We start from the raw sequence: 22,261 nt of genomic DNA on the forward strand, positions 1-22,261 counted from the left end.
TTATTCCCAGTTTTTTGGGAATAACTTTGGGAAAAATTGGAATTTTAACACCAAAAGTCATAGCACCCCTTTCGGGATCATGACGCACGTTTTGATGTGTATATTACCGGGGTTTTCTCAAAGCTGCGGGACGAGTTACGCGCCGAAATTTGGCGGAAGAATAATAAACCCGAAACAGAATGTTAATAGATGCCTCGGAGCTGAGCACCCGTGGCACTAATAAATGTTTTTGTTCAGGTTAATCCCAGTACCTATGGTGGGTTTTAAGGAGCTCCTTCGCAGGCTGCAGATCCAGGAGCAGATGACCAAACAGCATCAGACCAGAGTGGATGTAAGTGAAAACACTGTTGCTGTTGTTTCTAGTCTTAGGACTGTAATTGTAAAAAAAAAAAAAAACTCACTGGACATGGGCACAGAGCCTTCTGATTATCAACAAAGGAATTTTGAAGCAGCTTTAGTGGTGTCAAGGACAGAGTACACAGATGTCCGATTCATGCTAGCTGCCAACTGGTTGTTGACAACTGAAATTACTATTACAAGTACAGCTGCAGGTGGAAGGATCCAGAGGTCTTTCAAAAATAGTTTTGGCTTATATAACAGTAAGACAATAAATTAGGACAGTATAGTACAATACATTAGGTGAATAAAAGTCCCCTTCAGTTACAGTCATGTATGTTAAGCTTAGTTTGGGTGTGAGGATATTTACACCAGATGCATCATGTGAGATAATAAGGTAACTAACCATGATGCATAGACAGAGGAAAAATGCTTGTAAAACTTACTTGCAAAACAAATTGGGGCACTGTCAAAAGCAGCTCGCTAATATGACCATAAAATGCATCTGCAAGTTTATATGAAATTATACTGCATGTCTGTTCTGTTGCAGTATGTTGCTGAGGAAAATATAAAAAAAAATCATGTAATATTTTCAAGCTAAGGCAGGAGGGCAGGGATTGCTTACAGCTTCATGGGGCTAAAATAAAACTTGAAATCTGTGAGAAATGCTAAACATGGTAACAATTTTCCTCCTCCCTGTTTTCACTCACACACATATTTGGCCTTACAGATAATCTCCAGTGACATCAGTGAACTGCAGAAGAACCAGGCAACCACAGTGGCAAAGATTGCCCAATACAAGAGGAAACTGATGGATCTCTCTCACAGAGTGCTGCAGGTAGCTTCATTTTTCAAACTTCGTTCAATGAAAGTCGATTTCTAGCTCTCGTTTTCCAAGAGAAGTGAAACAAACTGTAATCACAACTATCTGAGTGTTTCATGGTGTTTGAATGAACGCCCTAACGATGACTCCATCTTTCCCTGCTTTATCTTTCTTGCTTCCGTAACTCTTTTATATTTATCACTCCTCCTCCTCTTCCTCTGTTCTCTTGGCAGGTGCTGATTAAACAGGAGATTCAGAGGAAAAGTGGTTACGCTATCCAAGTGGATGAGGAGCATCTCAGGGTGCAGCTGGACACCATTCAGTCTGAACTCAATGCTCCCACACAGTTCAAGGCAAGTGTAGCTGTTACAAGTGCACACTGTCTAAAGTGCCAGTTTCTTCATTCATGTAGCATGATTACTACTAGGTTTTAATTATCAAGGACTCTCTAAATTCAGTGTAATGTTTGTGTAAGAACATTACTAATGTTGGGATATTTTAGAAACCATATTTGTAATTATAATCATTTCTGTGATTATTTGGGCTATAATATTTCAATTTTTACAAATCTCATTCAATCAAGCATCAAAGTTTTCATTTGATGTTTTATAGTATTTGTGTTGTCTTACATTCTAGGGTCGGTTGAACGAACTAATGTCCCAAATCCGGATGCAAAACCACTTTGGAGCTGTGAGATCAGAAGAGCGCTACAGTGTTGATGCAGACCTGCTCAGAGAAATCAAACAAGTGAGTCAGAAAATTTACACAATGCATTTTTCTCCTGTCATTCTTGTCCAGGGCCTGTATTTATTAAGTGTCTCAAAATGACTCGTAGGAAAACTGCTGAAAGTTCACCTAGGACCAAAAACACTCCTTTGTCAGAATAGTACTTGAAAGTAAATCACCTTCATTGTGCAAGTGACATCCAGTCAAGTTTTTGTTTGCTTTATGAGGGGCTGTGAGTGTGATTGAAGGTCCTGACAGACTAATCACTGTTGCTCAGCTGCGTTTTCCATTTTGACTTGTGAGGACTTAGTTTCTGCAGAGACGCTGTGTTTTCTCCTGTGTATCCCACACACAGTCAAAAAAAAAAAGTTTAAAAAAATAAGTTTTATTAAGCTTACTGTCATTAAGCATTGCAAAAACATCTGTCCTCATGGAATATCTGCCAAAAGCCATCTCCCAGTGACTCCTAACTTGTTTGGACTCCTCTCAAACATGAAAATGTGTCAGTCTGGGAATTTTTGGCCAATTAGAGGTGATTTCCTACTCTGCGGAGCTTCATAAATAAAGGCCCAGACCTTTTTAGTGCACACTTGTGACTTTCGAAACCATGCTTGTCTTTAGAAAACTATTGGCATCAACTGAAACACTGTTTACTTGTCTCTCACTTTCAGCACTTGAAGCAGCAGCAGGATGGTTTAAGTCATTTGATCAGTGTCATCAAAGACGACTTGGAAGACATCAAACTTATAGAGCACGGGCTGAGCGACAGTGGACACATGAGAGGAGGCATCCTGAGCTGAGTCTACCCAACAAATACACACATGTGCTCTGACTCTTACTTTCACGATCAATTTCCTGCAAAGGGGGTATACCGGTCACAAAGAACAGTCAACATGTCATTTTTATCAGCAGTTTGCCAGGTTTATCAGAATTTGCCCCATTATCTGTACCAGCAACACAATGACTGGTTAATCTTTCTGGACCGATGTAGACAGCTTAATGGAAAGACTCAACATCATCTAATAATAGCTGGCTTCCCTCATGTCACGTCAGATTATAAATATGCGACTATGCGTTGATTGGCATGTAAACAAGTCATGGGATTGAGTGTGTTGTGATTGAATACATTGTAAATACATCTTTGTATTTCTTTTTTATGCTGTTAGAATATTATTAAAATTTAATTGAAATTGAAAACCAAGTTTTTCACTGCATCTCTTACATACACACACATACATCATACAGGTGCATTGTTGTGGTCCCTGTGTTTAGCTCTTCAGACTAGCCTTTTCCAACATCTCATCAAAGTAGGGCTTGAGTTGATAGGATTCATGTCCTGGATTCACATCCCCATAAGGATGAAAGACTGATTGGCAGTTGAACTGATTAAGCAGCTTTCAGAAAGATTATATCCCCTCATGCAGACGGCTCACCCATATCCTAAGGGTCTGAATTACACCATGGTTTTGAGAGCACAGATAGAAATAAATTATCCATGTACTTGCTCACACCTTTGTGGAAGTAGCGCCTAATGACTGTGATGCTAGTTCTGCAGAATAAGATGATGCATGATTGTTATACTGGAAACAAGCAAAAACACTTAATGTAGTAAGTAGTACTACAATATTTGTCATTACTTAGTAGTAATGACAAATATTGACAGAAATAGATTAATAACTAATACCTCTGCAATTCCAGAAATCATAGTAATGGATTGATTAAATACTGAGAATTATTTTCGTTATTTATTCATCTTTTCTTTTTTTTTTCTTTTTTTTAAGTATTTTAAATAATTTTTTTTTTCACACAGACAAAGGAAATCAGAAGTTTGTTACGTTTGGGAAGTTGAACCTGTGAAAAATCAATTGAACAATTTCATTTAATCAGTTATCGAAACATTTAACTTTTTTCCCCTGTCAATGCCTAATCATTCCAGCTCCACTTATGCTTATGATTCTCATACATACATTGTGTTCGCTTTTACAATCTGTTGGAATGCATTTTTAAAACGCTATTTTGAATTTTAATCCTTGATCAAATGTCTCTCAGGCCACATGATTGTGGGCCATTTGATCTTTACACAATTGAATACAAATTCCATTACGAAAAAATCACCCTAAATTAGTGTGTAATTTGTATGTCTCTCTTTTAAACACGTAAACACTTTGATTACAGTTCTGTAACATTGTTGGATTCATGCTGGAGAGTTGGGGGGGGGGTAAAAATCAATGCAGCAGAACCAGATATGATTTTTAATTTAATTTAATTTTTTTTATTCCACACATTCTTCCTTCTGTCAAAACCTGGTACCTACATTAACCACACAGTACAACCTGACTACAGATGGTTCTGTGGAAGACTCTGTGTTTTTATAGCAGTAGTAGCTGATGTTGCGGACTACAGAGGTCAGGTAAGGTCACTTCTTTCTAACTCCACACCCCTTGTTTTTTTTCATTTTCAAAGCTTATAGACTTCAGACATAGTTGACACTGCATCAAACCACACATTTCATTGAGGTAATTTATCCAGTTTTGCACAGCTCCCTCTGGAGCTACAGAAGACTTCAAATAACTTTGTCACATATGCAGGGTACTCTCCAAGTGTGTAAACACACTGATGTGTCAGATCAGTGCAGTTCCTTTTAATTCCTAACTTGACTGGCTCCAGCATTGTCAACAGCTCACTCAGTATTAAAAGGAAAAGACAGCACCACATGTGTTTGAGGTTTTTTTTTTTTTTAAACATAACTAAACAGGTGATTATAAAATACACTTTACACTTCTTGAATAAACTTGAATGAAAAATTAATACTGTAAAAAAAAAAAAAAAGAAAAAAAGTCTACGAGGTAGAAAAGATTTAGTTTGTATCTTATAAACAATGATGCACTCTCAGTCCTCCCAGGTCATGTGGATGAAATACTACTGTTCATTCAAATTTCCACAGATGAGTGTCCAGGCGCATCTACTCAAGACAGTTCTTGGTGTTCTCTATGTAGCCAATCAGCAACTACAGCAGCTACAGTTCCTGGTCGGGGCTCTCAGGCATGTGCAGAGAGGTCTACCAGCCGGAACGCCTCCATGAACTCATTGATGTCGATGCTCCCGTCCTTGTTGAAGTCGATGCTCTGGGCCAGGTCTGCGATGGCCTCGTCGCTGATCTCTGTCTTGAGGTGAGAGCACAGGAGTTTCCATGTTTGACGAAACTCCTCGAAAGAGATCAAACCTGGTCAGTGACACGGGGGAACAAGCCGTCATTTTTAAACTGCTCAAACTTGTGGCAAAGAAAATCTATGTTGTGTCAAACGCTGCATGTTTTGTGGATTCATTTTCATCTGGTTTTAAATTTCTATGTCAACCACTGATAGAAATACCTCTGTCTCTCTGACAAGTGGGGGTGTTATATTCCCGGCCGATGAAATAAATAGGGCAGAATGTATAGGTATGAAAAGGTAGAAAAAGAATTAGGCGAAGCTGCTTACTGACCAGAGTGATCTGTGTCTATGATTCGGAAGATGGTTTCCAGGTTGGAGTGGTTTTTGTACATAGTCTCTAGGATGCTGGTGTCGGATATCTGCAATGGGAAGGACAAATCCATTATGATTTTTCAACTCTTTGTGTGTCTCAGAGAGGGAGAGAAACAACACACTGAAGCTAGTGGGATAAGGCTGACCTCAAGTTTGGGCTCAGTGATTGAGAGCTCCTTTATCCACTGCTGGTAGTTGACCATGCCGTACTGGGTGCTGCTGACGAGCTGAGGGCGTAGCACCCTCCAGGGCAGACCCAGTTTCAGTACAGTCTCTGTGGCACTGGCCCAGTGCCTTAGACTGATCAGCCCTGAGATACAGACAGGAAGATACAGTGGGCTATAGACCAAATATTTACATTCAGACACTGCAACTAGAAGGTGATGAAATGGCACTTCTCTGTTGTAGATGAGTGTACCTGTGTTGTTAGGATCAAACTCCTGGAAGGCACTGATGAGATCTGACTTATGTACAAACAGTTGTTCCCTCAGAGCTCGAAGAGCTGATCTCTCCGTCCACCCAACACTGGCAAAGACCAGGTAGAGAAAAAAAAAATGTATCAAAAGTATCATTCTTCGCACAAAGCTTTTTGTTTCCCCCTAAATTACTTCATTAAAAGTGTTTAAAAGCTCTATAACTTGTTTTCTGAGATCTTAAATGAGCCTTTTTTACATTAGTTACCTTTGTCTCAGAGTGAGCTCTCTGCTCGTCTGACTGGCCTGATACTGAATGAAGTGTGGGACCAGATCAGGGCCCATTCTGATGTATGCTCCTCTGTTGCTGCCCACCTCATAGTAGTTAGATGCTGAAAATATAGTCAGCACCTGAATGCAGCAGGAGACAGTTGGTAAATTCTCTAAAACTAAAAGCTCACAGACTGAATTAAACGAGAGGATTCATGCTCCTACAGTGTTCTCAACACTACAAGTACTTGTTTCCATATTCAGTATTCCACCTTAAACTCTACTTTCCCTCCTAAACCTGTGCCTTATGTGACTCTTTGTGTTCACCCTGCGGTTGTGGCAGAACTCATAGCCGTCCTGTTTGCACTCATGGGAGCGGATGAGCAGCTGCAGGTTGTGTCTTCCTAACACCTCTTCAGTGACATCTGGACCCCAGTAGCAGCCTCCACCTCGCACCTCATTGGGAATGCAGCCATTTTGGGGCATGGGGTCACTCCACAACATATCCACTATCTGGGTAGATGAATCAGTTATAGTAAAAAACATTCTGTAACAGCTAACAAAAGACCAAATAGCAAAGTCACAAAATATTAAAATGCGTGCCAAAACAACAACAACTGCTGAGATCCAGTTTCTTTTCCAACACTCACCTGTTTCCACTCATGCTCATCTGTTTCCACTGTCTCTCCAGGCTCCGGGTCTGAGTCAGAGTCAGACTTCTGCAGCTCTCCATAGGACTGGTCAAACCCAGCCAGCCTGCGCCTCCTCTTTAGCTCCTCTTCCACTGACCAGTTGAGTTGACTGCTCGTGGGCAGGTTGTGCAGCGAGCGGCGTGGGAGGTTGTGCCTTTGAGCCGGTGCCGAGCTTTGGTAAGTCAGAGAACACACTCGACGGCGGCCTTCCACGGGTCCACAGGACTCCTGGTTATCGTTGTTCATTGTCTGAGTCTTGCTGCCGTTGACTGCATGATGGGTCGGCTTAGGAGGCCTGAGGGCCGACACGTACTGCACACATTCAAAGACACACAGCTTAAATACACATTCCACTTTGGATATTTTATGATCATATTTCTAGATTTTGCACAAAATTCATTCATTTAATTAATGCTGAACGCCCCTCTTACTCTGTGTCTGTCAACTCGGGCTAGCGTGTCGAGGTCTGTCCTGTCAGAGATCCCTCCGTGCACAATCAGCACCTTGTGATCGATCACTGTGGCCAGAGGCAGCCAGCTGAAGATCTTCTGGAGAAGCTTTAGGATCTTCTTGCCGTGCAGCTGCAGACCAAGTCAAGCTCATGATTACTTACATGCAATTGGATGGATTATTATAATGGACTCCATATCTTATTCATGTGGGCAATTTTTAGCCACGCTAATTGTGTTGCTCTATGGATGTTTGTCTGTTGCTCCACCACTTTGGTGCAGACTGAAATATCTTATAATAATTATTGGATGGATTGCCCTTTGGATGGATTGCAATTTGATTTTGATCATTTGCTGATAGTGATAAAAATACTGAATATCCTTTAATCCTCAGTCATTGGTGCCAATTAAATAACACGTGCTCGCACCATAACACCCATGATGGGAGTCACACATGTTGTGCTGATAATACTTATTTTATTTCTACTTAAGTTGTACTATTTTGAATGAATAACCTTTATTTATAATGGCCTACTTTTCAATTGGAGTATTGCTTCTTTTACTTTGTTAATGGATATGAATACTTCTTCAACCGCTGAGGATACATTTGGCTGAGACCTATATACTGTAATACTAAGGTCAGAGCAAAACACACAAGACCTACCCTGTATTTTCCCAGAACTTCTTTAGTGAAACCATATCTGGAGAAGACACCCAATGAATAAGCAGATTAGTTTACACATCAGCTGTAGGTTGCATTCAGCCGTATATGAAAAACAACAGGCAGAACAAAACAAGGCGTGTAAAAATAAGAAAGCAGCGTGCATACTGTGAGCCAGGCCGAGTGTACCTCAAATTAACAATGTGGTCCTCGTGGTTCCCTCTGTTCAGATGGACGTCATTGGGATAGACCAGCAGGAACCCAAACAGGATGAGCAGGATCTCTAAGGAGTTTTTGCCACGATCCACAAAATCTCCATTGAAGACGTACGGTTTCTCCGAGGATGGCAAACCATTCTGGACAGATTTAAGTTCCAGGTATTAATTAACACAAACGTCACTCACTGATGACATGTTGATTTGCATGTTGCGAATACCTTATAGAATATCATCAGCAGGTCTTCAAGGTGCCCATGTAGGTCTCCTGGGTAGGAATAAGTAATGCGTTTATGTTCGTGGCAATGAAAAGAATGTATGAGAAAATATCAGAGCAAAATATGTCCAGGAAAGGTCCTGCTGTTTGTGTACCGCATATGGTAATCTCCTTTGTATGGCAGGTGGAGACATGATTGATATTTTTAAGAATTCTTAGACATCTCCAAGTCTCTCCAAGAAGCTGCAGGACGTATCGAGCATGGAGCTGCTACTGGGAAAAACAAACACATATGAATAAAGAGTGCTGAGGAAAACGTCAACCATTAGAAACTTGTCTGCTTTTGTATCTGCAGTGAGAGTGCTTCATGTGCTTGTGTGCCTACTTGTTTGTGCTTGAAGGCCTCCACCAGCTTTGACACCCCACAGAAGGTCATAGGGAAGGTCAGATGAGGGCCGGTGTAGCCGTCAGGTACCTCAATGCTCTTGTAGCAAAAATATCTCTCCCACTCCGAGTCACGACAGATTTCATTCTCCCGAAAGATGTGCGATATTAGGTTTCCTGCATTAATGCCAGAGAGGGAAAACAAAAGGGAAGTGGAGCAGTGCGGTAAGGGAAAGCCACTCTACGTTTCTCAGCAGGGGGTGGAGCGGGTGAGCTCAGATTATGTCACTGTCAGTAATCTAATGAAATCTACAAGTCAGTGAATTAAAACAGAAGTTGCCAGTCATTGTCTTACTTTCACTGCTGGCTGGGGTGAAGTGATCCATCAGGAAGCCAAAAAAACTGTAGAGCTGCAGGAAGAGAAAGGAGAATTTGAAAATCAAGGTTAATTCACAGCGTCAACCAAATATCCATACAAGTCTACAACCATGCTGGCAGCTCATGTATATACGACAACGTGATCATGTTGATGTTAACATTTGATAATGAAAAAATATCCAAAATATGCTGGAGTACAATTTCACATCCTGAAATCACTTCTTTAGCGACTACGCAAAGCTCACATTACAATGTAATACCAAGAAAAGCAGCAAAGTTTCACATTTGAGAACCTGGACTGAAATTAATTTTCTTTTGATCAAGTAATTAGTCAGTTGATCAATCATTTTTAGCTAGAGGAAAGGTCAAAGGATTACCAAAGATATTACAATACATCGTCTGTGGTCCATGAATGTTTGTACCGAATTTCATGGCAATCTCTCCAAGAACTGTCAACCAGCTCGTGGCTTTAGAGGAAAACTGAGAGACTTGTTTGAAGTTATCACCTGGGAACCGTGAATGTGTGTACAAAATTCTGAGCCAATTTTGAGATATTTCACGGAATAAGTGAAACATTTCACTTTCAACCACATGTCAACTTGATGGTGATGCTACAGGAGAAGTCAGGGGCTCACCAAAGTCATTATTATTCATCCTCTTGGGACCATGAATGTCTGTCCATCCCAAAACTATTTAACCTCACCTTAATCTGGTCTTGCTCTCCTGCATACTCAATAGATTGGAAGATGTTCCACGTGCACCTGCGTCTCATCTCCAGCCGGGCCACGTACTGACGGTACCAGCGCTGGATCAACAGAGCCGCTCTGATTGCTGAGAATGAGAAGAGGAGAGAAAGAGAAACTGCTGAGGTAATTTTCCTCTTTCACGACCAGCACATTCATTCACTGTGTCAGATCTAGACTGAAAGACTCACCAGTGGCAGCTTCACAGAGTGTGCAAAAATTGAGAAGAGATTGCAAAAGTTATTTCAGCTAATTGAGACTTTTTTTTCTCCAATAGATTTTAACTCAAGTTGTTAAGTGTAAAGACACGATGGAATAAAACAGATATTTACCTGGAACTGAGATGCTCACTAAAAATGACAAAAAAAAAAGATAATGACAGAAATTGAATTACTGCAATAATTTGGAACATTTCTTTTTAAAAGTTCGACTATTCACTAAAGGGATTTTGATAAAAGGCCGCACCTCTGTCACATTTCTTCAGCTGTGGTTCTGACTTTCCCATGCCACATCCCATGACCCTTTGCTGTTTTCACTGAGACCAAGATACTTTCATGTTTGAGTCCGAGATATTTGACTTTGTGTTTTGCAGCCCTGCAATAATGCAATAATAGATCTCTATATACAACATAACACATTTTCCTATTATTTTAATCAATTTCACTACACTTTTTGATGTTAGAAAAAAGGTTGATTATAAATAATATATAATATATCATAAACAACAACATACACAAATTAAAATGATTTGGAGAAATAATTCTTATAACTTGTAATTACTGGATCTTTTACAATATAATTGCAAAAGTATGGATAGAATAAGAACTCCACTCAACCAAAACAGAACAATCCATAGCCAAATAAAAGCACTGGATTGGCCCAAAGTAACCTTACCTGGCCACACTACCTTTTTTTCATCACCTCTTCTCACTTCCTCAGCATCTTTAAAGACACCTTGTCTTTTTTTTTCCTACAAATTTTACAGCCACACATTATCTCTCAGACGTTTCCATCTCCCAGGCACAGCAGCAAATGTCCCAGTGTCTGTAATGTTAGAACTGGAGGTCCGTTTTTCTGCAGCCACACTCTAAATAATCACAAACACACACCGACAAAGGGCTTGTGAACAGCAGAGCCAAGTGTCTTGGACAGACCTTGTGATCACTTAAACAAAACAAGATGCAAGTGGATTAGGATTAAACCCTTACTACGGGCGGCATCTACGCTGAATCAACGGATGAGGGCTCTGATAAAGGGCAGCAACTGTTTATGAAAGGAGGTTCTGGCCTCGGCTCAAGTCCTGACTGATATGACAGCTATTACCGTCAATATACTCTCGCTGTTTCCATTAACAATTAACTCACCACCGGTAAATCTGACCTCAATAAATGCAGATATATTTCTAAATTAAAGTACAGGTTCAGTAACAGAGAAAATTATTTAAAAACACTTACCTGATTTTATGTGCAGAGGTTGTTCATTTGACCCATTTGGCTCGATGTACTGTATCTTTAGCTTCAGATGTTTTTGAACATATGACAGTCACTATTATTGATGTGTCTCTGCAGATGGTGGACATAATTATATATCCACAAAAAAAAAACAGTGGGGAAAAAAGGCATCCCAAGTAGATCAGTGATAATATTCAGAAAAAAGGAGGGGAGCCGTTGAACGCAAGAAGTGAGCTTGAAATGACTGTATTTGTGCTCATATTGGGGCATATAAAAACATCAAGAAAAATAAGACATTTATACGCAAATATTTTATGAAGACAAGCAAGAAATGCACTATAAAAGTTATACATAGAAACGAATATCATCTTTAGATTAGATTAGATTCAACTTTATTGTCATTGCACAGAGTACACGTACTAAGACAACGAAATGCAGTTAGTATCTAACCAGAAGTGCAAAAGAGCAGTTAAAGTGCAAGTGTGTGCTGTACAGATATGTAAAGTGAGGGTGTGCATAAGTAAAGTGGAGATGTGCATATGTAGGGTACAATAAATTACACTGTGAATTACAATGAATTACAATGATGAGGTAGCGAATTACAATGAGTCTTGTGTTTCTTTTAAATTATTTATTTATATACTATTTGAATAATTAGCAGGGCATTCAGAGAACACAGACCTCTGCCATGGTCAACGTCAAACATCATACCCCAGACTGCTGAGAAAAACATCTGATATCTTTCTTACGGTTTTGACAAAAACAAAAGATTATATGCTTAAGAAAGGAAGTATTCTTTGCAGGACTATGGGAATTACATTGTGTGCAGACATGCATTTTAAAATGTATCTCTATAGTAATGTTTTTACTACAGGTGAATTTCAATCCTGTTACATTACAGTCCATATTAGATTAAACATTGATGAAAAGTAACCAGCTGTCAATGAGCCTGTAAAACTCCCTTCTTTTTTTTTTTTTCCTGTGTTGAAATACATTTCAAGAATGTCATCTCTGTTGTCTGCTTGTGGAACATCTGCATCATGCATCCTCCACAATCCTTCATCTGTGTATAAAAGCTCTTTGTGAATCCCAGCCAGGAGGAGTGTGACTCCCAGCAGCACTACAAGAAAGAAATGGTGGGAGACGTCTGATACTCAAGGACTGTGTTCATTCATGCGTGGTTAGGGGACGTCTAAAGCTGCAGTATCCCACAGTGACCTCAGGTGTGTCTGTCTGTGCACATTTCTGTGTGTTTATTTATGTTAGCGTCAGAAAATCCCATGAAAAGTCAGAAACCAACAATGCATTAATCAATCTCTCAATTTTTAAATTTTTAAATTTTTTTTTTTGCAACTTCTTTAATTTTTCTTTGGTACTCGACCCAAAGTGATTTGTTCCCACTGAAAATGCACATCTTCAAAAAAATCACTAGTATATACTTTCATTAAAAAAACATTCCTAAAAAAAAAAACATTGGACACTGTAGTTTTTAGGAAACTTTACCCAAACATGAGTACACAGTGTTTGTTGGGGACTATTTTAAGCAGTGGATGAATGGAATTTGGTGCAATAGTGAGTATTTACAGCAGCAGGACAATGCCCACGTTCATCATAATGAAGGAACACTGAAACAATGTGGCTCACTAGCTGTGGTGGAATGTAACTAAGTACATTTACTCCAAGGCTGTACTTAGGTACAACTTTAAGGTACATGTACTTTACTTGACTATAACCATTAAACAAAAAAACTGCAATTAGAACAAAGTCCAAATACACTTTTTACAAACGAGTCATTTTTTCCTATCCTCATTAATCATCTCACAACTGCTGGACTAAACTACTGAACTGTATGTAAAATATAGCTCCACCTCAACCAGCTACAACAGTAAAATGCTACTTACCTATTGCTGTATGAACAATCTAATGATGTATTTTTGTTACACCAATTATTTCACCAATGAAACACCAAAAAAACAAAACAATCTTACATCTGTAGAGTTATGGTTTGCATGTCTGGAAATACTCCAGCATTGAGAAGTTGAGATCTGACAATAACCTAATGTGATGGAGATCTTCACACAGTTGTTGAGACCTGTTAAACATCTTTGGCAAGATCTCATCACATATTTGTGTTAAGATGCCCAGATAGGTTTTTAAGTACACAAAGTGCTTTGGGGTCATGAAAGAAGAAGTATTCACTTCTTTAAAAGTACCAACACACTAATGACTGACTGGAATGCATCTTTTTTAATTTGTTGGAAACAAATGGAAACGGATGCAGGACAATGGATGGAAACATCTACAATATACATGTCCTATTCACTCTCTACCTGCAGACTTAATGCAGAGTACGCTGATGGACTAATGCATGGACTAAGAAATGCAGTTTTACTTCCTGCAGGTCTGCCTCTCAGATATAAGATGCAAACCTACAGTAATGAACATGATCTTCACTTCACAATCATCCTGTTATTTTATATTAGCTGCAAAAGACAGTATTGCAAATCTTATATCAGTTTCTGCACTGTTTGTGAATTATTGTTTACTGTCTCTTAGTTTAGGTCTCAGGGAGAGGAGAGGGAGAGGGCAACTCAGGACTTGAAGTTACCATTCCTTGCATGTCTCTGATCCTCCCTTGCACAACTGTTACACTGCCAAATATTTTTTTGCTCTGCGCTTTCAGATATTAGCATCACCTGCAGCACTCATTATTGCTTTCCTTTGTGTTACATTTCTTCACTTCACGGGTCCTGTCCTTGAATGACAACTGTAGGGGAACTATTGTTATAATGTCTATCGGGAGATTTCTGCCTTTCATGTCAGGTCAAAAAATGGGAGTTGTAATAGAAACTGATAACTACCCACATGCAGAAAATAATGGACAGCTTATTTTTTTTTAATGTTATCTACTAGTGAAGTCTCTGATGCTTCAGATGCTGTCAGATGCTTCTGGTTCCTGCTTTTGTGGCCTGTGGCCCCTCTGAATGCTGGTTAGGGCCTGTTAGAGGGTCAAACATTGTTCAAACCCAAACAGCTTCACTTTGATATCTAGAGGAGATCCTAAAGTTTCCAAACATACCAAATATGTCAGGGTAGATTTTGAAGGAAGTTGCATAAAACAATGCACAAGACATCTAGAATAGTTTTATTTAATGGAACGGTGCAGCACACAAATCTTGGTTTTGAATATTTCACGCAGATTAAACCATAATGTGCCGATGTGAAGCAGGAACAAGTTAAGACGTATATATGAGGATATACACCAATCAGCCACAAAATAAAACATGTGACTGTTTTTATTGGTGTGGCTGATTGGTGTATATCTGTGACCTGTTTTAAGAGTTCATTCTGAACCATTAGTAATTTGATTTCAAACTTTGTAGTTTCAGTTATTTTCCACACCTTAATGACTTGACTCAAATATACACAGAAAAGTCACAATATTAAAACCAATCACCTGTTTTAATGTTATGGCTGATCGGTACATAAGATACTGGTGGTGAGAAGTAAAATGATTTTAGCAACCTTAAAGCTTCAGTACATAAAGGGCATCAGAGGGGAAACTGTTTGTTAAAAGGAATTTCTTAAAAATCTGTATTAATTTTAGTTGGCCAACAGTGGAGCACAAGTTGTATCATGCATTTGTTCTCCCGAGTGTTGTGATCTGTTGTGAACTGTGATGTATGATAGTATGTCGTAATGTGGTATACTTATATATCATACTGTTTTCTCACCTCTCAATCTTGGCTGTTTGCCGTACGCTGGATCATCCTCCTCTTACTCTCTCACACGGAACAGGGGAGAAGACAACAATGTTAAGTATCTCAAGGCCAAGCTGGGGTACAGGAAGATAAAAACCCAGGTTCCCAGGCCCTGACAAACAATACCTAGGACAGCATCCCTGTCTCGTGACTCCTTAATCCTCCACCCACCAGACGCACAGAACCAACAGCAGCCTTTTCGTCTGACTCGAATCCAGTTCATCCAAGTAGCTAGACCATCCAGCTCATCCACCATGTCCTTTGCATTCATCGCCATGACGATGCTTCTGGGCTCTTCAGTGGTGGTTGCATTTGTCTTGCAGCCAACCAAGGAAGAGCCAGCAACCTCTGCTAATTCTCCTCTTTCCAATCACAGGTCAGTATCAAACTTGATAACACACAAGCCTGTATTGGCAGATTATATCACTTGTGTGTGCCAGTGCAGTGTTTTGCTTTTGTTATTAGTGGCATTTTTTTCTAAGCAAGGAACATTTAAAACCTTCTTTTTCAATATTGTCCAAAATAATTGTGAAATATATATTGTGTATATTTTTTAAATAGCCTCACTGCAGTTGACGTGTCTATCAGATTGCATATTAAGACATCTGTGTGGATGCGTGTGTGCTGAGGCCCTTTCACATGAGTTACAGAGATATACTAGATTCTGTTGGTGATCCACAGTCAAATTGTACGTTTGGTTTTCTAAGAAAAATGTGCAGAGATGTAACACACTGCTCAGAAACGTTATCATTTAACACAAGACTTCTCTCTTTTGACTTGGCCAACATCTCTAAGCTGTTCCCACAGGTCATTGAGGATAGTGAGAGAGTGTGTGTTGTTGAGATTTAACATCTGTATTGGAACAGATAACTAACTAATGCACCTTGTGTTTTGATTGTAATGTTCACACAGATAAGTTTACTTGGTTTTTGTAAAATGTCCAGGATTTCTGCGTAATCATTGATGTTATATTTCAATATGATTCTGTATGTGATGTTCAGGTGCCATGCTGAGTCGCTGCAGTCCATCAGGAAGGGTCTCCTCAGAGCTCTCAACTTGCAGGCTGAGCCATGGCTGCCTGCTGGTGGGCTGGACACTGTCAGAGAGAAATGGCAGAGCAGCTTCAGCACCGTTTCTCACAGAGCCAAACACACTGCAGGTTAGTGGAATTCTAAATTCCTAGAAACTACTGCAGATCCCACATTTTCCAGCCTGAGAACCCTTTGTCAAGTCCGGCCAAAAGTCTAAATCAATCTTCTGTTACTGTTTCTTTTTCCATGTTATTCCAGCTGCAGCAGTCTCTGTGTCACCTGATGGGGGAAACAGTACAACCCTGAAGTGCTGCTCCATGGCCTCTGAGATCTTCATGAAAGGTACGCAGCAATGTGTGTAGATATTCTTTGTGTAGTCTATGTGCATCCATTCTTACATTCACTTATACATGAAAAATATAGTAAATATACATTCAAATTTTTTGCTAGATCTGGTCTGGGACAACTGGGTGATCCATCCTTCCAGCCTCACCATCGTTCAGTGTGCACTCTGCAACCCTGACCTGAACCCTGTGGGATGTCCACTGTCCCACACCAATGTGCACGATGCTGACTCTCAGGTATTATTAACAAAGACATTTAAATAGTGACATCACATGTCTGCGAACCCCAATTATTTTATATTGTACTGATACTAGTGGAGTAGGTGCATGAAGTTGCATTAAATAGAAATACTTGGTTACTTTCCACCACTTTGGCTGAATTTCAGTGGAGTTACCAGCAGCAGGTAGCATAGAGGTGAAAGAGCTGATGATAAATACGTTTAGTTTTCTCCTTCTCACTGCCAACATAAATTCACTTTTCCAAATACAAAGCCAAGGCACTTCCCAGAATTGGTCAACAAGAAAACCGAGATGTGCTGCAGAACTGTATTATGGAAACAAGATGGTATAATAACTGTATGACTAAAACGTAAGGATTCACTGTGGGTATAAAGGGCTCATTTTGCACCTGTAATTCAGACTTTACTGTGAACTGTGAAGGAGTTCATCCATATGTTATTAAGTGTATGGAGTTTTATGAAAGTTTTGCTTAACAGTACATAAAATAATAATAATCTGTTAATACATCTATGCAGCACAAAAATTATTCTTATTTTCTTTGTTTTTTAAGTATCATGCAACAAATGTTTGCCTCTTCCTTTTTGCAGTCAGTGTAAATGTCTATTACTTCATGTTCACTAAAAGTTGGTGTCAATAAACTGAACTATATATCTTAGAAGAAAAAATGAATAAATTCAGTTCAGTCATTTGTCCAGTCTTGTGGGTCAATTTCTGCAATGTCAGGATCAAAGTCTGTTACCATGCCTGACTCCTCCTCTCTTTGTCGCTCCGCAGGTGCCATGTTGTCAGCCCAACTCCCAGGAAGCGGTGCCTGTCGTCTACATGGATGAGTCCAGCACCGTCGTCATGTCCTCTGTGCAGCTGACCCGCAGCTGCGGCTGTGGACCTGGAGACATCCCGCAGCCCAGCAGAGAGTAACGTTTGTTTTATCACCCTGAGTATGTGACATCTGTGAGCCACCTGGCACACAAACAAAAACACAAACTTCAGAAAAAGTAGATAATATCATTATATGCAGGCCTATCTTCTCTCACAAACAGATGCTGCTTCTGTAGACTATTTCTCTTGGCTTTTAGGTGTGTTATCTTAGATCATTACAATGTGTATTCAACACTGAGCGTGGGAACCTAAGCGAAGGCTCAATTTTGCATTCCTGTTTCTCTATTGTAACCACAAAGAATAATACAAGTGGCAGCACAGATTTGTTGAAGCGACCAAGCATAAAAACTGATCAATTATTAGCATTATTTCTTTCTTTATCTTTGTTTTTATGGGATCAATCACACATTATAATCTATAATCTCAAATCACAATCTACATTTGTGTGCTATTGCTTTTAAACAGCTACCAAAAAAGTTTGTGTAGATTTCGCAGGGCGACCAAAAAAGAAAAATGCAGTTCTGTCAATAAATCCAAGTATTTCTGCAGCAACAAGCCTTGGAAGCAGCAAAGTGACTTGCTGCCAGTTTATCTTTAAATAAATCTCATGAGGACAGAGCGCTATTTATAGTTACTTAGTAACTGTTACTAAGTGTTCCCTCCAAAAATGTGAGACTGCCCAGAGCCAAAACCTCTCACAGGCCAGTTGTCTTTTTTCTGATCTGTGAAATGACTGTTTCCTCTTATGGAAAAAGAATTCACTTTAATCCTGATGGGCAAAATGAGGCCACAAAAATGTCTTTAATGTGGTAAAATTTTAATGAATGCCTATTTTGGAGGGAGAAGATTGTGTTCATCAGCTAAAACTACCTGCACCTAAAAGGTAATATCAACTTCTCCTGGGTATCAACAACATCTGTTCTGTGTTTTTCCACAACCGTCGATTGGCCTGGCTCCATTTTCATGTTTCAACCAGCAGAAAAGATAAACGGGACACTGCTGCCCTGCAAACACAAAAAACTCGACAAAACATTGTTTGGTATCATGTTGCAGGCTAAAAAAACTGAAATTAATCATAATTACAACAAAGTGTAAAAAATAAATCAATAAAAAATCATAGTACTTACTCCCTACATATTTTGTTATATCACATTGTATTGCTTTGCAGCCAGTAAATTCATTTGATTAAAGAACTAAATAGAAAGATCAAAGCCTGGCAGACAAAATATAATCTGAATGAAATGGTGTCTAAATTGTAATTTTAAAACAACGACCAAAAAATGGCCAGTTGATTTTACTCTAATTTTTTAGATTCAGATTTTTACTTTTAGAGCATTTCAGTGTCTGTTCTATTATTTTTAATTAGACCATGTATTAATCCAAAACATTTTCTTACACATAATGTGTGATTTATTTTTAACAGCAAAGTTTTTCTTTTTTCTTTTCTGTGTCTCTAAGCATGACTTATTATCAGTTACAGTTTTTTATTTTTCAACAATCATTGTGTCTGTTGTTTGGTTGTATGCTCACACTCACTTTACCAAGTTACCTCACCATTATTATTATATATCCAGTATTTTTTAGCAAGTGGAACAAAACACAGCAGAGATATATCAGCTGAACTTCATCAATACACTTCTGCAAATGTAGAATGTTTTATTTCGCTTATGACACTGATTTACCATCTTAATCATTTGTACAAATTCAAAACAAAGTTTTTTCATGCTCACAATTTTTGAATAAAGATGAATGAAATATATACTATTGTGTTTTGGGAAGTTTTATTTTGGACAAAGGTTGGTATGATAAAAAGGATTTTGTTAGAGCCGTTCCTTATGACAGTTTTTCAGGATTTGATGCCTGCCACACAGTGACATGCTAACTCTAGAGGGAGGAAAATAGCAGACGAAGAAATGTTGGCACTGTACTCCAGAAAACCAGGCGCTGGTCAGGAGGAAGAGCAACATGTTCTGACAAGCCTTCATCGTTTTTGCTGTGCATATATTTGCACTCAGGGCTTTTAGAAATCTTTTCGTGGCTGCAGTGGAGCTTTAACTGATAATTCTGAGGTTGCGCAAGAAATATATTTATCCTGGACTACATTAAAGCAACAGCTCTACAAGAGGACAGCAAGATTGGGGCCTACAGCTCAGCATTGCCAGAAAGTTGATGTTTTATTGATACTGAACAGAATGTTAAAATATTTCACTGTGTGGATGTCTTTTGGTGTTCTGCCCCAACTCCTGCTGGCTGTAGGGGCAGCTGAATGTTCAGAGAAGAAAACGTTGCTGAGGCTGAAACCAATCGCCAGCATGGTGACACAGCTGACTGACTGTTTAATGGACTGCACTGGGATGACGTTCATCAGAAAGCTGCAACTGCAGGACCAGCATAATATACGGCTTACAGACTCCACAGAAGGTAAGGAGTAACAGAGTGGCGTTTTCAGCTCAAGGAGGCTTTGTTGCAAAATGAAATCTCTCAGGCTGTGCTTGTTCTAAAAATAATACCTGAACTAAATGCTGAAACATCAGTGGTGAAAACTGTTGCTTCTATTATGCCAAATCCATCACTGATTGACCGACAATGACCTGTTTTATGTAATGCTGTCTATTCAATGATAAGCTGTGTATAGGCCTTCCTAAACTAGTTTCTCTTCCTAGGAGACCTTGGGGAATACTGTTGGTCTACGGAGCTCAAGTGCACCATTGGGGAGAGCTTTCAGCATGCCTATGTGGTGTTGCCTGTGAATATATCTGTTGGACATGAGCAACTGGAAGTGAAAGCCACTGTCCCCACTGCCAGCACACTGCACGTGCACAACAGCCCGACCACAATCGCAGAGAGCTGCGGCCTCCGTTACGACGTCACAGAGCAATTCAGCACACAGAATTCAGGGATGTCATTCTGTGTTCAGGTTGTCTCCCAGGAAGACGTCCTGGGGGACAGTCTTCTTAAATGTCCTCCCTATCTGGTCACCTTCTGGCAGAGAAATCCAAATCAGTCCAACCAACAAGGTGGTGGATAAAATATCAGAGGTGGAATAAGTATTCAGACCTTTTACTTAAGAACAAGTACAACTACCATTCTAAAAATACTTCATTACAAATAAAAGTCCTGCATTAAAATTTTACTTCAGTAAACAAATGTAAGTATAATCAGGAAAATGTACTTAAAGTACAACAGGTAAAAGTACTCACTGCAGAAAAATGGCTTCTGTGACTGTTATACTAACACATATTATATCTTCAGATTATTATTACTCATGCATTAATGAGAAGCAGGGGGCATTTACAGTTGTTCATTGAGGTGAGGCTCATTTTTAATGATCCACTAATCACCTAATTATTTTCTCAATTCATTGATTCATTGTTTGGTTTGTTAAAATTCTGAAAATAGTGAGAAAAAGCCCATCACAACTTTTGGTTGCAAAAATCTTAATTTGTAAAGTAAGTATAGCTGTCAGGTAAATGTACCGGGGTAAAAGCATAACATTTCCCTCTGAAATGTAGTGGAGTAGAAGTATAAAGTTCTCATGTACAAATACTTTAAATTTTTCTTTAAAGCACTTGAGTAAATGTACTTAATTGTATTCCACCACTGTAGTATAGTGGTTGTCAGTGAGGTTGAGTCAACACAGTTTATATAACTTGTTACCACATTTAAAGCTGCATCTGAATGTGTAAGTCCTGCTTATATTATAATCATAATACATACAATAGTGTGTAACTAATTCACGATTATTTACCACGGGCTTGCACAGTTATTGTTGAGTTAATGTACATGCAAAAGTTCTCTATCAAATGAAAAGTATAGATATTACATGTCGATGGTTGTAAGTGTTTATGGCAATATCAAAACATTTATTTTCCTTTTACACTCACATGTTAAAGTGTTCGACTATTTGAAGAGTGATAAAAGATATCATCACTATTACTAATGCAAAGCCAGATCTCATTATACTGAAATCAATACAGAATAAGCATAAACGCTGTGCGCCACTTAAACTGCAAACCTTATGGACAAATTTGTTTGGACAAATTGTGCTGGGATTGTTGGGGATACACAGTGATATTATATTTAGAATTCTACTACAATATACTATATATACAGTGTTCATCCTGTTTGTGTTTGTCTGTCTGATTACGGTACATAGTATGTCAGTATGTATTCATCTGTTTGTTATGTAATGTGAAGTTTCCTTTATTTACCGAAAACAAAATTCACCTGCCACTGATTATGTGGTCAAAATGATATAAGTGTAGTCCATTCTATTATTTTCTGTTCTATTCTGATACTACACAAGATACAATATAGTGCCACCTACTGGTTGTCACGGAAACTAATAGAAATACAAGAATATTGTCCTCTACAACATCCAACCACTGGATGGCAAGCTAGCCACAGGGCAGTATGTGTGCGTGTGCGTGTGTGTGGTGCGTGGTGCATGCATGCGTGCGAGTAAGTGTGTTATGTAAAATGTAACTCCTCATTGTAGGAATGATGTGTTTAAATTAGAAACAGTTCAAACATCTACTTAGATTTTTTTGTATATAACCTGAGACACTCCAGAGGTGTGTAGCACACTAGATGGGTGCAGTTTTCTTACCAGACATTATGACTGAGAAGTGTACACAATGGATTATCACAGCTTATAATGTGCTCAATAAAGCCAAATGAAACTCTTAACCAGGCTTTGGAGAATGTATATGGCTCATATTTCC

General features: G+C 39.0%; 4 protein-coding genes and 1 long non-coding RNA gene across 8 annotated transcripts in view; 4 read left to right on the plus strand and 1 right to left on the minus strand.

The window, feature by feature from the left end:
• nup54 (nucleoporin 54) overlaps nucleotides 1-3,082 on the plus strand; it is a 10,320-nt gene extending 7,238 nt beyond the window's left edge. For all 4 annotated transcript variants that reach the window (XM_023408694.2, XM_023408695.2, XM_023408692.2 and 1 more), the window contains 5 exons: nucleotides 238-331; nucleotides 1,067-1,174; nucleotides 1,393-1,512; nucleotides 1,796-1,906; nucleotides 2,557-3,082. In XM_023408694.2, the coding sequence (XP_023264462.1) occupies nucleotides 238-331; nucleotides 1,067-1,174; nucleotides 1,393-1,512; nucleotides 1,796-1,906; nucleotides 2,557-2,685 (562 nt within the window). In that variant the 3' untranslated portion in view covers nucleotides 2,686-3,082. The remainder of the gene's footprint in view (nucleotides 1-237; nucleotides 332-1,066; nucleotides 1,175-1,392; nucleotides 1,513-1,795; nucleotides 1,907-2,556) is intronic.
• A 1,049-nt stretch (nucleotides 3,083-4,131) lies between these two features.
• Nucleotides 4,132-11,639, minus strand: ppef2b (protein phosphatase with EF-hand domain 2b). The gene is made up of 17 exons (XM_087174675.1): nucleotides 10,297-11,639; nucleotides 10,164-10,181; nucleotides 9,792-9,919; nucleotides 9,066-9,120; nucleotides 8,712-8,887; nucleotides 8,482-8,596; nucleotides 8,331-8,377; nucleotides 8,084-8,250; nucleotides 7,898-7,934; nucleotides 7,216-7,365; nucleotides 6,743-7,096; nucleotides 6,420-6,605; nucleotides 6,091-6,233; nucleotides 5,828-5,934; nucleotides 5,556-5,719; nucleotides 5,369-5,456; nucleotides 4,132-5,108 (listed from the first exon to the last, which is right to left on the minus strand). Exons 1-17 carry the CDS (start codon nucleotides 10,346-10,348, stop codon nucleotides 4,924-4,926), a joined length of 2,172 nt encoding a protein of 723 aa, XP_087030801.1. The 5' UTR covers nucleotides 10,349-11,639; the 3' UTR covers nucleotides 4,132-4,923.
• Nucleotides 8,193-12,896, plus strand: LOC147818991 (uncharacterized). The gene is made up of 3 exons (XR_015437412.1): nucleotides 8,193-8,271; nucleotides 9,827-9,957; nucleotides 12,376-12,896. It is a non-coding gene; the product is annotated as an uncharacterized LOC147818991 (long non-coding RNA).
• Nucleotides 12,897-14,584: 1,688 nt separating this feature from the next.
• gsdf (gonadal somatic cell derived factor) lies at nucleotides 14,585-19,296 on the plus strand. Its single transcript, XM_023408624.2, has 5 exons — nucleotides 14,585-15,419; nucleotides 16,045-16,202; nucleotides 16,333-16,416; nucleotides 16,525-16,655; nucleotides 17,433-19,296. The coding sequence occupies exons 1-5, from the start codon at nucleotides 15,298-15,300 to the stop codon at nucleotides 17,574-17,576; spliced, it is 639 nt and encodes a 212-aa protein (XP_023264392.1). The 5' UTR covers nucleotides 14,585-15,297; the 3' UTR covers nucleotides 17,577-19,296.
• A 164-nt stretch (nucleotides 19,297-19,460) lies between these two features.
• LOC147818992 (uncharacterized) lies at nucleotides 19,461-22,226 on the plus strand. Its single transcript, XM_087174678.1, has 2 exons — nucleotides 19,461-19,958; nucleotides 20,201-22,226. Exons 1-2 carry the CDS (start codon nucleotides 19,730-19,732, stop codon nucleotides 20,563-20,565), a joined length of 594 nt encoding a protein of 197 aa, XP_087030804.1. The 5' UTR covers nucleotides 19,461-19,729; the 3' UTR covers nucleotides 20,566-22,226.
• Nucleotides 22,227-22,261: the final 35 nt, after the last annotated feature.

Source organism: Seriola lalandi, unplaced genomic scaffold (genome assembly GCF_002814215.2).
Source record: "Seriola lalandi dorsalis isolate HSWRI2012SDOR001 ecotype SW California unplaced genomic scaffold, Sedor1 jcf7180002054370, whole genome shotgun sequence".
Lineage (NCBI taxonomy): Eukaryota > Metazoa > Chordata > Actinopteri > Carangiformes > Carangidae > Seriola > Seriola lalandi.